Source organism: Gymnoscopelus microlampas (assembly GCF_963454915.1).
Source record: "Gymnoscopelus microlampas genome assembly, chromosome: 12".
Classification (NCBI taxonomy): Eukaryota; Metazoa; Chordata; class Actinopteri; order Myctophiformes; family Myctophidae; genus Gymnoscopelus; species Gymnoscopelus microlampas.
In genome coordinates, this window is record NC_139949.1 from 13,290,963 (window position 1) to 13,306,974 (window position 16,012).

General features: G+C 40.3%; 1 protein-coding gene across 1 annotated transcript in view; it reads left to right on the forward strand.

The window, feature by feature from the left end:
- The window catches only part of gabra3 (gamma-aminobutyric acid type A receptor subunit alpha3), a gene marked incomplete at its 3' end in the record, with an annotated part of 215,116 nt that overhangs the window by 160,357 nt on the left and 38,747 nt on the right, over nucleotides 1–16,012 (forward strand). Inside the window, exons 6-7 of the mRNA XM_084075199.1 lie at nucleotides 43–263; nucleotides 12,183–12,265. Coding sequence (XP_083931325.1) covers nucleotides 43–263; nucleotides 12,183–12,265 — 304 coding nt within the window. The remainder of the gene's footprint in view (nucleotides 1–42; nucleotides 264–12,182; nucleotides 12,266–16,012) is intronic.

Consider the following 16,012-nt stretch of genomic DNA (forward strand, 5'->3'; position numbering starts at 1 on the left):
AGCAGCCATATAACTTCTTCCTCGTCTTTCTTGCCCCCACAGGAATACACCATCGACGTCTTCTTCCGCCAAAGCTGGAGGGACGAGCGGCTGAAGTTCGACGGCCCCATGCAAGTCCTCCCTCTCAACAACCTCCTGGCCAGTAAGATCTGGACCCCCGACACCTTCTTTCACAACGGGAAGAAATCGGTGGCTCACAACATGACCACGCCCAACAAGCTGCTGCGTCTGGTCGACAACGGCACGCTTCTCTACACAATGAGGTGAGCTGCAAGTCGGCCAATATTTGACTACATGATTGGCCAATATTTGACTATATATTTTATTCAACTAATGCTTAACCCATTAACCCATTCAATCCGGAAACGCATCGCTGTCATTTTAGATTTCTTTGGCTATTCAAAAATAGCAGATATATACAAGCTTGTAGATCTGCTATTTTTTGAAAAATCGTGAATATTTGTGCAAATCTTTTAATATATATATTTTACAAATGTTCGCTTTAAAATAAAAAATCACACCCAGTGTTAAGAGAGTGGTGCCTTTACGTGTTTTTACTAATTTTAACATCTTTTACGTATTTTTACTAATTTTAAGTATTTTTACTCAGTTTAAGTATTTTTACTCAGTTTAAGTATTTTTACTCAAAAGTGTGTGTGTGTGTGTGTGTGTGTGTGTGTGTGTGTGCGTGCGCGCGTGTGTGTGTTGCACTCCTGTTTGTGTGTAATTAGTGTAACTGGTTGCATCTTTGTGTTGCAATCAGCCCCAGCTGTTGAGTTGCTGAGGTCGCGCTCAAACATACTGTACATACAGACACACACACACACACACACACGGACACAGACAAAGTCACGTATAGGAGTGGTTGGCACCACTCAAAAAACTAGGCTCTGTGGGTGGCCTCCTGTCCGGGCCCCTCCTTCGTCTCACCAGGTCCGGGACCTGAGCGTTGCACCAGACTCCCCCCGCTCCAAACATTTCACTCCGGCGTGATGGTGTCTTGGGCCGTGGTGGGCCGCTCCACTTGAGGCTTGCCCGAAAGGCCCTCCTTAACTCTTTCTCTGCCAGACTTACAGTATGTCTCGGACAAAAATACATAGTAAAAAAAAATGAGTACACAGGAGCCGAGATACAGAATCTTTAAGTAATAAGTTAACCAGGAAGTGAAGCCCTATTTTATACATAGGCTATTTGAAAATAGCAGATCTACAAGCTCACAACGCGTCGCATCGCGACGCGTTGTGAGCTTGTAGATCTGCTATTTTCAAACATTTTAGTACTTTTACTTTTGGTACTTTAAGTACATTTTGATGGCAATACTTTTGTACTTTTACTCAAGTACATTTTTAATTCTGGACTTTTACTTGTAACAGAGTATTCAAAGACTTGCACAAATTTTCACGTTTTTAAATGTTTATATACTGTTGTTGTCGGGCAGAAACCTCCTATCTCCATATTCTAACGTGTCGTGTTTTTTCGTAAATGAACGCCCAACTTGATAATACCACAGCGTCACTCAAAAGTATCAAAAAGTAGCAGAGACACACGCTCGTAGATCTGCTACTTTTGCTGTTTTTTTTTATTTGAATCCTGAGAAGCAACAGTTTTGGACACAATACAGTATGAGGTGACTTTGTAGAATGGGCCTCAGGTCTACATGGGTTCATTTATACTCTGTCGTACGTGCAACAAAGTACAGCATAAGTCAGGCTTGACCCTAAAGGGCTGTCCACACCAAGAATGACAACTACAACAACAACTATTAATAGGCTCTATGCACAGCAGCCATATTGGGAATGAATTGCGCCCCTTCCTTACTTCCTTCACAGGTGTTACCAATGATACTAATTAAGGCTCTGTTCTATTTAGTGTGGCATAGTGGTTGTCTTATTTTCAAGGACCCCCATAACTCTGAGAGTGTACAAATGGAACCAAATGGACCCTTACGGGTCCATTTGGTTCCATTTGTACACTCTCAGAGTTACACACCCACCATAAGGGGCCATTTGGGAACCAAAATGGAGTGTTTCTAGTGAGCCAACATGCACGATATCAGCACCCTGACCAGAATGGAACAGAGCCTTCATTAGTATCATTGGTAACACCTGTGAAGGAAGTAAGAAGAGGCCCATTTTCTTTCCAATATGGCTGCTGTGCATAGAGCCTATTAGGCATCTAACGATTCACTAAACTCACCATACGATTCGGATGACGATACTAGTTTCACAATATGATTTTTTTAACACAAAATGATATTCCAGACAAATGACCGAAACATCTTTTTTTTAATTATTTCTCTTACACAAATCCAGTATTTTCTTCTCTTTTTTCCTCTTTTTCCAATACTGTGTTTTCTCTTATCCTCTTTCCAATGCAGTAGCAATTTAGCAAAGGACTGATTTCTTTTTTTTTTATCAATTCTCTTCGAAAGATCCTGTATTTTCTTCTCTCTTTTTACACGTGCCCTCTGCTGTTTGTGTCGCTATATTTTTTGTCATTAAATCGATTTAAATTTTCACCAGTTTGAATAGATTTTAATCGATTTACGATAAATCGGTATACGCCTGCCATTGATATATCATTTTAAAAATCGTTCTAACTGGAGCGGACGGCAGAGTCCACGCCACAACTATAACGGTTAACGGACAGTGGTGATTGGTGAACGATGGAGTTGGGATCACCTTCGGAGCGATTTGATGATCATTTGTAACACGGACAGCCAATCCAAATGTATCCAAATTGGGTGTCACGTTCAATATGTTTACAGAACGTTGTCGTTCATCACTGTGGATGGCTCACATCTTGATCGTTATAGTTATCGTTAAAGTTGACCTCAACCACTTTAAAATAAGATAAACGCAAAGGATGGGACAAAATAGTCAATGGGACCTTATTAGGGAAATGTTACTTAGGTGTTGGTGTTGCAGTAGCAAGAGAAAACCCCTAGAGGCCGTGTAATAAAGACCAGACGTTTCCATGCTATAGCCATAGTTAGTCCAGGGGCCAAGCCATATTTTGGTACCACCTAAGGTGACCGTAAAGTTTTTGTATTTTTGTCTTCCTACATGTCTCTAGTTTTGATAGAAAATAATTGATAGAAAATAAAAAAAAAGGGGGGTCAACTTTTACAAGCTTATGGAAAGCAGTCTTTTTGCAAACACCAAAAATCTGAGAAGTTATCAATTGCACACCCCATGAAGCCTTGAATACATGGATATATTTTGTTTTTTGTCGCAATAATTTGATGCCCGGCTGTAGGAGACACAAAGATTCTACTTTGTGTCTCCTACCGGATACATTAGCCAGTAGGTAGTGATAACTGCCATTAAGCTACAAGATTGGAAGGGTTATCATACCAAAATATAAACTAGAGACATGTAGGAAGACAAAAATACAAAAACTTTACGGTCACCTTAGGTGGTACCAATTTGTGAAAATATCAGTGTTGGCCCCTGGACTATAGGTCCAGAATTGTATTTACGGTACCTCATATTTTGTTTGATCACTCTCCACCATGACTTTTAAATGACTTAATTTGTTTGATGCTGTCTGTTTGATGCTGTCCATGAAATGGCACATTCTGCATAATGAATAATTTCTTTGATGGAATACTTTATTAGCCGTTTGAAAACAGAAACAAAAGGTAGTACAGTCAAAAGGAAAAAGAATGCTAAAAGGATAACGCAAAAAGGATGGCACTCACATGGGACTATTTTGATGCCTGTACATATGCACTTCAACTCAAGTGACATTTTGAATATGTTTACTTGTAACAGAGTATTTCTACATTGCGGTATTGCTACTTTTACTTAACCCATTAAGACCTGGAACCTTAGGCCTTATTTGAGCTAAAAAGCATTATTTTACACTTTGGCTATAAAAAAATAGCAGATATACAAGCTCGTAGCGCGGCACCGAGTGCCGCGCTACGAGCTTGTAGATCTGATATTTTTTTTAAATCGTGAAAATGTGTGGAAATCTTTGAATATATATGTTCTTTTAAAGCGAACATTTTTAACTCAAATATTTGCTTCTGGGGGGGGTCCCTGGAACAACATATTTTGAGATGGGGATCGGCAGCCAAATACATATCATTTTGGGGGTCCTTGACATGAAAAAGTTTGAGAACCACTGATATAGAAAAATAACGTTTTTCAGAATACTCTTGGGATTTAGAGGACATTTTTGTCTTAACGGGTTAAGAAAACAAAAAAATGAATTGTATTTCTTCCACTCCTGGCATCAAGTCCCATTACAATCTTCCCTCCCATTCCTAATGTCTGCAGTTTGACTGTCTCAATATGTCTAAATAAATAAATAACAGCAATAACGCCCACTTTCCTTTGAAAAAAACAAAAAACAAAAAAAACACCAGTTTTATTGTGTCAAGCCCACCCACTGAATGGCATTGGACCAGTCCTCAGGTAGTCTGTCAGAACATCTCACCATCTCACCCACGGCTTGAGAAACGCTGGCTGCACAGTATGCCGTCTCTCCACACTCCGCTCTACTGCTGTTGGACTAAAGTGAGAAGAACACAGAGAGGGGAATGGACCGCGTGCACACCTCATAATATTAGAATGGCTTTGTGAGCTCACTGTTTGATCTGACTTTAACCCATTAAGACCGGGGACGCATCTGTGTGTGTCATTTTTTAGATATCTTTGGGCTATTCAAAAATAGCAGATCTACAAGCTCAGCTATGAGCTTGTAGATCTGCTATTTTTGAAAAATCGTGAAAATCATGTGCAAATCTTTGAATATATATATATTTTTAAAGCGAACATTTTAACTGTTTTGGGGATTCTACAAATGTCTTCTAAATCCTAACAGTTAAAAATAATAATATATATATATATATATATGTTTCCATATCAGTGGTTCTCAAACCTTTTCATGTCAAGGACCCCCAAAATGATATGTATTTGGCCGCGGACCTCCATCTCCAAATATTTTGTTCCAGGGACCCCCCCCCCCCAGAAGCAAAGATTTGAGTCACAAAAAGATTTGCACACATCTTCACGATTTTTCAAAAATAGCAGATCTACAAGCTCATAGCGCGGCACTCGGTGCCGCGCTATGAGCTTGTAGAGCTGCTATTTTTGAATGGCCCAAAAAGACATCAAAAAATGACACACGGATGCGTTCCCGGTCTTAAAGGGTTAATTATGAATTGTGGAATTGAACCGGTAGACCAGAGAGCTGTCTGACTGACAGACACCTGGCAAGGAAGACGGCTGTGGTTGAAGAAGAAGTACTCTGATGTTTTACTTAAGTAAAAATAAAACAAAAGTAAACGAGCTGTATTCTAAACCTGAGCACCTGACCTGAGTAAAAGTACAAAAGTACTGGCATCAAAATGTACTTACAATACCAAAGTAAAAGTACTAACATTTTGTAAAAATTAAATACAAATTGTCAGACTTTTTTTTTTAAAGAAGCAGATTTACAAGCTCACAGCCTGCTGAGCTTGTAGACCAGCAATTTTCTATTTACTTGGGTAAATGTACTTAGTTACTCTCTACCACTGGCAAGGAGCCAGCTACCCATCATGCTTCACCAACAGTCAGTGGAAGTGGAATAATATAATATATACAGATCAAAGGAATGCCACTATACAGTACATGCGCACGCAATACTTTAAATAATTATACACAGTGGAAGCTATACAATAAAATCCTTTGTGCAAAGGGTCCAATTTGGTTCCATTTATACACTCTTCTGAGTTAAATTAACACAGAGGAATATTTTACCGCGGATTCTTTATGATGTGTTTATATTATTATGGCACGGTGGATAAGTGGTTTTGACATCCTGGGTTCAAATCCGACAGGGGGGGGGGGCCTTTCTGTTTGAATGTTCTCCCTATGCGCTACGTTGGGCTTCCTCTTACACCAGGGTCTCAGTGTGGGGCTGAGAACCCCTCAAGGACCCCCAGCTAATGTATTGAGAGTTCCAAACCCTGGCGTTCCTATTTTAGGCACATTTTTCAGTTTAATAATAATTAAGACCTGAGGCGATTCTTAAAAATGTTTTCTAAAACCTAACAGTTTTTTTGGGAAAAAAAAATGTTTAAAGATTTTTCAAAAATAGCAGATCTACAAGCTCATAGCGCGGCACTCGGTGCCGCGCTATGAGCTTGTAGATCTGCTATTTTTGAATAGCCAAAGAAATCTGAAGTGACACAGATGCGTCCCAGGTCTTAATGGGTTAAAAATAAAATAGAATATTTAAAAAATGGCTAAAATAGCCGATCTACAAGTTCACAATACATCGCAATGTGATGCATTGTTATCTTCTAGATGGGCTATCTGTTGTGCAAAGCCAAAGTGGTAAACTTCACTTTATTACTGAGAGATACACAGTCACAGAGCTCCGTTAGCACATCATTACTTTAAGACTAAATATGAAATGTACTGTATGTTTTCAAATCCTTTTAATAGGTTAATAGTCTACAGTAACTACAGTGTTCTTGCTATGCCTTTGGATCCATTTGTTTTTCTCCCTCATTTTGTATTTTACAGTATTTGTGGTTTTTGATATGTGATACCAATTCGTAACCTTTTTTTTCTTTTTTTTCCAAACGTTCTAGATAATAGCTGTTATCATGTTTTTTTTGTTTCGTTTTGTTTGTAGTCTAGTTTCAATATGTTTATAATTGAATTGGTCTGATCATTACATCGAGTCTATCGATGTAGGGGGCACAGTGGTGCAGTCGGTAGCGCTGTCGCCACACAGCTAGAAGGTCCTGGGTTTCGATTCCCACCGGGGACGCTGTGGTCATCATGTGGTCACGTCGCGTCATCAGTGCCCATACCCTAGGTGGGGTTGGCGCATGAGGTCAGTTTGGGGTTCTACCCCAGGCTGGCAGAGGGAGAGTGGCGCCCAGGATTACAAGCTTAGACAATTGGCACGGGGTGAAAAAATGGGTTACAAAAACGTGGGATAAAACTTTATTAAAAAAAAAAAAAACTATCGATGTAACCAGTGATCCCTCTTTCATTAGATGAGCTTCAGAATGACTCTAATAACTCCAAATGTTCTAATTCCTGTCTACAAGGATCAGTACAGATTTATAAGATGCCAAATTCATTTGCCTGCAATTTCTAATGAAAAGGTGATAGAATATATTTATTTTCCCCGGGCCGGAGGTCTAGGCTCTCATGAGTTTTATTTGGCAGCAGTACTCCCAGGGCTAAGAATAACATTTGAATTTCAATGGATTATTATAGTCCTGTCGGTTTTCCATTTGCAAGGAAAGATACCGTGTGGCAAGGGAAGTCGCTATCAAGGGCATTTTAAAAGCTATTTCTGACACAGCATAAAGCCAAACATGATAAGCCGCTTTCACACAGGAGGCGAAAGCTGTTTTGAAGCTGCCTCGTTGGTCGGTTCATGTTGTATGTGAAAGGGTCAGGTCAACATTTTTGAGACCAGCAATAAGTCATCTTATGAATCCCGTAGCGTACCTGACTAGAGAGCACATTGAAGCGGAACTAATAGAAATCTGCATTACCTGCACTCAACATTCTTACATCTTTTGCACTTCATTCCCATTCCTCTGGTACCATCGTTAACCCATTAAGACCGGGAAAGAATCTGTGTCTTTTTTTAGATTTCTTTGGCTATTCAAAAATAGCAGATATACAAGCTCATAGCGCGGCACCGAGTGCCGCGCTATGAGCTTGTAGATCTGCTATCTTTGAAAAATCGTGAACATTTGAGAAATGAATATATATATTTTTTTAAAGCAAACATTTGTAACTCGAATCTTTGCTTCTGGGGGGAATGTCTTCTAAATCCTATTTTTTTCGGGGAAAAAAATGTTGCTATAGTCAGTGGTTCTCAAACTTTTTTCATGTGAAGGACTCCCAAAATTATATGAATTTTGGCCACGGACCCCATCTCAAAATATTTTGTTCCAGGGACCCCCCCCAGAAGTTGTAACAGAGTTAAAAATGTGCACTACAGAAAAAAAGATATCCAAAGATTTGCACACATTTTCACGATTTTTCAAAAGAAATAGCAGATCTATGAGCTTGTAGATCTGCTATTTTTGAATAGCCCAAAGAAACCTTAAAATGACACAGATGCGTTCTCGGTCTGAAAGGGTTAACAGGAAATGGAATAAAAAGAAAAGTTTGGTTCTCTGTAGCCATCATTGAATCTATCTATCACATTATCCACATCCATCTGGTTTGGCAATGCATCTGTTCAAGCCAACACCAAACCAACTCAACATGGAGCAAGAAGAGGTATACAATATCAAGGGCAAACTGTCCTAGCCAGGCCACCATGTTTAAAGTGCCATTTAAAGTTCCTAACATGTCCTAAAAAAAACATTTTGCCCTTTTTAGGTGAGAAAATTGGCAAACATTTGCACAAATGGGTATGAAAATAACAAACCCAAACATTTGTGTGTGTGTATAGCTAAACTCACAAACCGCTGGACCGATCAATGCCTTTGTGTGCACGCTGCCAGTAGACTGCAGAAATACTTGCACTATTTTTTTCGAGATCCATATTTATGTTGATCCCGAGAGCCACACAAATGTCTTAGTTTGTCCAAGGACAATGGCTTCTATTTCAGAATGCTAACTTTCCAGGCAGAGAAAGGTTGTAGTTTCCATTAGTTTGGAATCCCTACCGATGATGTTATTGGTGGGCAAGTTTGTGAACTGTCCACAGCCCAACTCTGAGACACAGAACGAGTATACAGGCAAAAATGGTGCCTTCCTATCCTATAACAAGCATTAGTGAGGACCAATTATATGAAAGTAAGAACATGTTCAACAGTAAGTTGAACATGGGTGCAGTGTTCCTTTAAGAAAGGTATCAGGTCATACTTAACTGGTATAGCTAAATGTTCTCAAAACATTGTGACCATTACACAAAGTTGCAAACTGGCACTGTAAATGAATAAATACATGTATCCAATCCTAATTATTTTCTCACACACAATGCTTATCCATCCAGCAAACTTAAGCAACCAACATACCATGGAGACAGCAAAATGGCTGTCATGAAATGGTCAAAGCACTTTTACTTAAAGTAGCAATACCACAATGTAGAAATAGTACTGTAGTAAAATGCATTAATCTGTGAGACTATTTGCCCTTGTTTAAGGAGAATGAAGGAGTCCAGGCATGGCTTCTAATTGGTTACTTTATTCAAGGAGAGTAAAGAGTTAACATCACATCGCAGCTTCAGCAGGAAAGAGGCAGAATTCACTTTAGAGAACCTTTTTTATACCCCGTGTGTATGCACATGCACGCTCTTTTCTATAGGCTTGTGCATGTGGCGTGTGTGCTCTGAACCAGATACCAAAACGGTGTGTGTCCTGTGTGTGTGTATAGGCATGTATGGATGTACTTCAGTGTGCACGTAGGTGTGTGTGTTAGACTATGTGTGTAAATGTGTGTGTGCTAGATTAAGTAGTTTGGTGTGTGTGTGAGTCTATTGTGAGAGTTGGTTAAGACAATATAGTGGTCACTAAGGTCAGATGACCCCAGGAGATACTGGCCATCTGGACCTCCTAAGAGAATGGACCTTTATCTTATGGATGGGTTTAAAGTTTCTGTGACTAATCAGGAATGCCTTGCTAGGCAAACTAGTAATCAATGGACTGTGTCTATTAAAACCTTCAGTAGTAGTATGAAAGTTATATTGTAATGTATGTGCATTACAATATAAGTACTAGTGCATTAGTGTATATTGATATATGATATTATGTATGGATGTATGTAAGTAAGTACAAGGACCATGTGCTGTTTAAATGCCTGTTCCTCATTAACAAGTGATCAGTGATTTTCTGTGTGTGGCATCCTGCGGGGGAGGAGAGGTCTCTAGGCCTATTCTTTGTGTGGTTCAACTCAGACCATGTGGGTTCCTCATGTGTGTTCATTACAAGACTATATGCTTATTCTAATATACTACAGTACAAAGTACAAAAGTATTAGCATCAAAATATAATTACAGTACCAAACGTATAAAGCACTCATTTTACGATCACATTATTGGATTGCAATAATCTCTGCAAGGCCAAACGTCGAGCCCGGTAATGATGTTTTCGTCCGTGTGAGTTCCTCGTGTGTCTGTGTGTGTGTGTGTGTCTGGAACTAATCTCACAAACCGCTGGACCAATCACAGCCACATCTGTCATGTTGATAGATAGACAGACAGACAGACATTATTGATCCCACAGAGGAAATTCAGTCATGGCGGTGCTGCAGTTACACAGTATGAAGCACAGGACTGATACATAGAAAGTCGAGGATTTCAAATATCTCGGGGCCTGGACTGCTTCAACGGAACAGGACCTGAAGGTCCGGACGGCACTTGACTGGAATGCCCTTCATGGCAGGGGCATCAATTGGCTATGCCATGGCAAGGTATGGCAGGTGCCATACCTTGGCTCCAGAATTTGTTTTATTTTTTTTTGTTATATAATAATCATGAATAGTAGCATAATGCAGGTGTGAGACCATTGTGTTTGTATTGTGTTATAGGTATAATGCATAGTTTTCTATGCATTTCTGGGGTGTCCCTTATGTTTATCTCAGGGAGTTGGCAACCCTAACCTTGCCATACCTTGGCTTTTGCTGAACTGACGCCACTGCTTCATGGGACAAGGAGAGAGTGGAAATCAGACATGGGAGAACTTAAGACCTCAAGAGGTGGCTGTTTGTAGCTACAGTGGAGTCAGTACTGCTGTATGGGGCCGAGACGTGGACCCTCAAACAGCACAACAGGAAAGGGCCCTGGATGGAGTCTACACAAGAACGCTACGAATGGCACTAGGTGTCACATGGACGGACCACATCAGAAATGTGGTCCTCTATGGGGACCTACAGTACTACGGGTCACAGACAAAGTTAGAGAGAGAAGGATGAGGCTGGCAGGGCACTGTCCACCTGTGCACAGCTAATCTCCGGCACCGTTTGCTTGATCGCAGCGAAACTGTGCACACGCATTCCCTGGATGCCAGAGCAGAAGCTCTGCCCCAAAATGTTCACGCGGGCCTGTTATAGCGCCAAAAACAATGCCTCCTGGTGGCGCTATAACAGGCCGATTTGCGTTTTTACCTATAACCTATAACTTTGTATGCGCACTACCTAGAGGCCTGCCTAGGTGTCTGCCCTGCATTTTTCACATTTGCCTTTTATAGCTTCACCAGGAGGTCGACTTATGTAAAGCAATTTATTTGATATTACTCTTTCAGATTGTATCCACATTTCACGCAAATCGGTACACATGATCTCTATAGTCATGTGATCAAGACAGCTCTGTTGGATTTTTCATATTCCATCCCGATCGACTAAGATTCACATCTAAAGTTTGCATTTGAACAAAATGCCGCAAATCATGAACACAGCGTCCGTCCGATTGCGGTGAAACCTTGCGCGCGCATTCACACTACGTTGAGGAACAAATGCCACCCTTTTAACATTTCCTATGATAGCGCCACCAGGAGGCTGAAAGATTTTTGGGGCGGTGTAACCGCCCCTATAAGTGAGTTTTGGACACTGACCAATCCTGCACCGTGATTGGCCAATAGTCTACAACGCAGTCTACACCCCTAACCCTTCCACAGTCAATGCAAATCTATACTTTTGCAAAGTCAGCCAATCACATTACAGCTAGTGTCATCACCACTAGCTGTAATGTGATTGGCTGACTTTGCAAATTCAGGACTGTGATTGGCTAGCGAAACACATGACACATGTGCAGCCCTATGAATAGCAGTATGGACTAAAAAAAAGCATACATGCTTTTTTTTAAGTGAGTCATGTTGTGATGACCACACACCGCCCACTTCACACTGGGTGTGATTTTTTATATTACTCCTATACAAATTGGGTCCAAACGTCACGCAAATCGGTACGCATTATCTCTATAGTCAAGTGATCAAGACGGATCGGTCCCATTTTTCATATAGCATCCTGATTGGCGCATTCCGAACATTGCTGGCCAACAATAACCTACCTGACCTGGCGGAGACCTGTCCTCCGAGGTGCACTTGTTCTACTTTCCTATGTGACATTTGCCATGGTGTGTTTATGTCACATAAGAACATATCATATTTATAATACAGTACAGTATATTGTACTGTATATTGACGTCTATCCAATGGCGTGTTGAAGTGTTGTCAATCTCTCTCTTGTCTGTTTCACCATCCTCAGGCTGACAATTCACGCTGAGTGCCCCATGCACCTGGAGGATTTTCCAATGGATGCACACGCCTGTCCTCTGAAGTTTGGAAGCTGTAAGTAAACGCAGATGATTGAGATAAAACAAAAATGTAATCATGTGGATCTGTGGATCCACGTGGGAATGGCGTGGCTCCAATGTGGATCTCAGACCTCACGTGGCCCTCCTGTGACATCAGTCATCTTTGACAGAGCATTTTACCTTGATTAATTATGTTTATGACGGGAGTCTCCAGACGTTAAAAACAGATGATGATAATTAAGGTCGAAGATTGATTCTAAAATGCACAAGGGTTATATTGAGAAGGTTCTTCAATATTCAAACTAGAATAATAACAATAATACTTGTGTGTGTGTGTGTGTGTGTGTGTGTGTGTGTGTGTGTGTGTGTGTGTGTGTGTGTGTGTGTGTGTGTGTGTGTGTGTGTGTGTGTGTGTGTGTGTGTGTGTGTGTGTGTGTGTGTGCGTGCGTGCGTGCGTGCGTGCGTGCGTGGTAACTGTCGTATCTAGGCAGAGATTGAGTCATCAATACTATCTCTCTAAGAATTCTGAATCGCCTACATAAGGCACTTTACTTTGGGCTAGGTCATATGCAGTATGTGGATAGAAATAGTGGAGATACTTCTGTGGCCTGCTGGCAGCGTGCCCAAGAAATGTGGTGCTGATCAGTCCAGCACAGTTTGCGAGGTTAGCTCCAGACACAGAGAGAGACAGACAGATGATGACTCTCTTACTCCAACATTAAAGAGACAGCAAGTGCACGATGCTGTACCACTGAAACTGGTCTAGGTGGTTCTTTCCAGGCTATAGAGCCCTTCATGGTCCAAAATGACAGACCAGAACCCTAATGGACGATGTGAAATTTGTCCAGAGAACTGTTTGGTTCAGATGTGTTTTTAACCCATCAAGACCTGGAACTGTGTCATTTTTAGATTTGAGCTAAAAAGAATTATTTTACACTTTGGGCTATTCAAAAATAGCAGATATACAAGCTCATAGCGCGGCACCGAGTGCCGCGCTATGAGCTTGTAGATCTGCTATTTTTGAAAAATCGTGAAAATGTGTGCAAATCTTTGAATATATATATTTTTAAAGCGAACATTTTTAACTCAAATCTTTGCTTCTGGGGGGTCCCTGGAACAAGATATTTTGATGGGGGTCCGCGGCCAAATACATATAGTTTTAGGGGTCCTTGACATGAAAAAGATTGAGCACCACTGATATAGAAACATACGTTTTTCAGAATACTGTTGAGATTTAGGAGACATGTAGAATCGGCTTCAGGTCTCAATGGGTTAAATGATGGGCCAAACTCCAATTGGACCCCTGAAATTGAAGTGTGCTGAAATATTACAGAACTGATCCTGACTGGTATTATTACCGGACAAACCTAATAATTAGCCAATAATTGCTAATGCCTTTCTACCAGTACATGCCTGTAATAGACTACACCATAATGGAATCTAGCAGCTATGTATGTAGCAGCCTACAATACGAGACATTTGCATTAAATTGGTGGGAAAAGTACTCAAATGTTTTACTTAAGTAGAAGAATCAATACTGCAATGTAGACGTGCTCTGTTACAAGTAAAAGTCCGGAATAAAAGATTTACTTGAGTAAAAGTACAAAAGTATTGGTATCAAAATGTACTTAAATTACCAAAAGTAAAAGTACTAAAATGTTTGAAAATAGCAGATCTACAAGCTCACAACGCGCCGCGATGCGACGCGCTGTGAGCTTGTAGATCGGCTATTTTCAAATAGCCTAGGTATAAAATAAGGCTAAAGTGGTTAATGTTTTATAATGTAATAATAAAAATGCAAAGTAACTAGTAACTAAAGTTTTCAAATAATTGTAGGAGAGTAAAAGTACAATATTTGCCTCTGAGATGTAGTGGAGTAGAAGTAAAAGTATTGAAAATTGGAAATACTGCACTAAAGTAAAAAATACCTCAAAATTGTACTTAAGTACAGTACTTGAGTGAATGTACTTAGTTACTTTACACCACTGCCAAGATGAAGAAGGAATCCATGATTGCGCACGGTGCACGCACCTCTCGGACCCATTGGAGGAATAGTTTGATACGCTCTGCCCAGTCACTGGAGTTGACTGAACTCAGCCAGCTGGCAGCCTGGCAACTTTTTTCCTCTCTTATTGCATTGCAGCAATCTGAACCTACAGTAGGTCAGCCCAGTGGTGGAAAGTAACTAAGTACATTTACTTAAGTACAATTTTGAGGTATTTGTACTTTACTTGAGTATTTCCAATTTCCAATACTTTTACTTCTACTCCACTACATCTCAGAGGCAAATATTGTACTTTTACTCCACTACATTTACTTGAAAACTTTAGTTACTAATTACCTTTCATGTGTAAACTATGATATAATGAAACATACATTAACCACTTTAACCCTATTTTATACATAGGCTATTTGAAAATAGCAGATCTACAAGCTCACAACGCGTCGCACCGCGACGCGTTGTGAGCTTGTAGATCGGCTATTTTCAAATATGTAGTACTTTTACTTTTGGTACTTTAAGTACATTTTGATGCCAATACTTTTGCACTTTTACTCAAGTACATTTTTAATTTTGGACTTATACTTGTAACAGAGTACTTATATATTGCAGTATCGGTACTTTTACTTAAGTAAAGAATTTGAGTACTTTTTCCACCACTGGATGAGAGATGAGTACGGGTCTTCTCGGATCCACTCGGTTATTACACATATTGATAAAATCACCGGAGGTAATTGGGCAGGAATTCAAGATTACCCGGACCAGAGTGACCATGATAAACCATCAATTAATCAATCAATCAATCGATCTTTTCGTTTCTGGTAGACCTGTGAAGACCTATATTCCAGGCATAAGGTCATAGAAATCAGCACTGATATCCCACGTGATGCATGGATCGACCCATTGGTCAGAAAAAGGGGAAAAAAAACATGTTTCTGAACAGGGGTAATGCGGTTTCTTTTCCGCCCTTTCTGCGTTCTGAGACAGCGGCAAGGTTCAATGCATTGTCTATGGAGTGGCCGTCACCAGAGGGGATTGTTAGGTGCAGTCTAGACGCACAGCCTTTGAGCACATTTTTGGTTTTCCTGAGTCTCTGGTATTTTAGGTCAAAACTATAGGCCTTTTTTACTGTTGTTTTTTTTCCCTCTTCTGTTTGTACCCTTTTAGGGCACGGTCCCACCGCACTTTTATTTTACCTCTGGGGCGGAATCTGCCAATGCTGTGTCCATGCAAATGCGTGGATTCTTGGAAAAAAATAAAGACCATGAATCCACGCATTTGCATTGACAAAGCATTGGCAGATTCCTCCCCAGAGGTAAAATAAAAGTGCGGTGGGTGCCCTTAGTAATACTTATATGTGCTCTTTTTGTTATGTTGTGTGTTTTCTGTATGGGGACTACGGATGAAAATTAGCGTTCTTGCTAAATCCAGCGTATTTACATTGCATTGTATGTGTGGTGTTCATTAATATGTGCAAATAAAGGTATAAAATAAAATAAATAAACACACGGACAGGGTCGAAAACATAATCTCTGTCCACGGCCTTCGCATCTGGCCAAGATAAGTTCTTTTTTATTTTATTATTACTACAAGATCACTTTATTGATGATTAATGTAGGTAATAATCTTATCATCAATTGTCATCCATCAACTTTTTATTTGCTTTTAATCTATCTCTCTCTTTATCTCTCTTAAGCTCTCTCTCAAACAAACACACACACGCACACGCACACACACGCACACGCACACGCACGCACGCACGCACGCACGCACGCACGCACG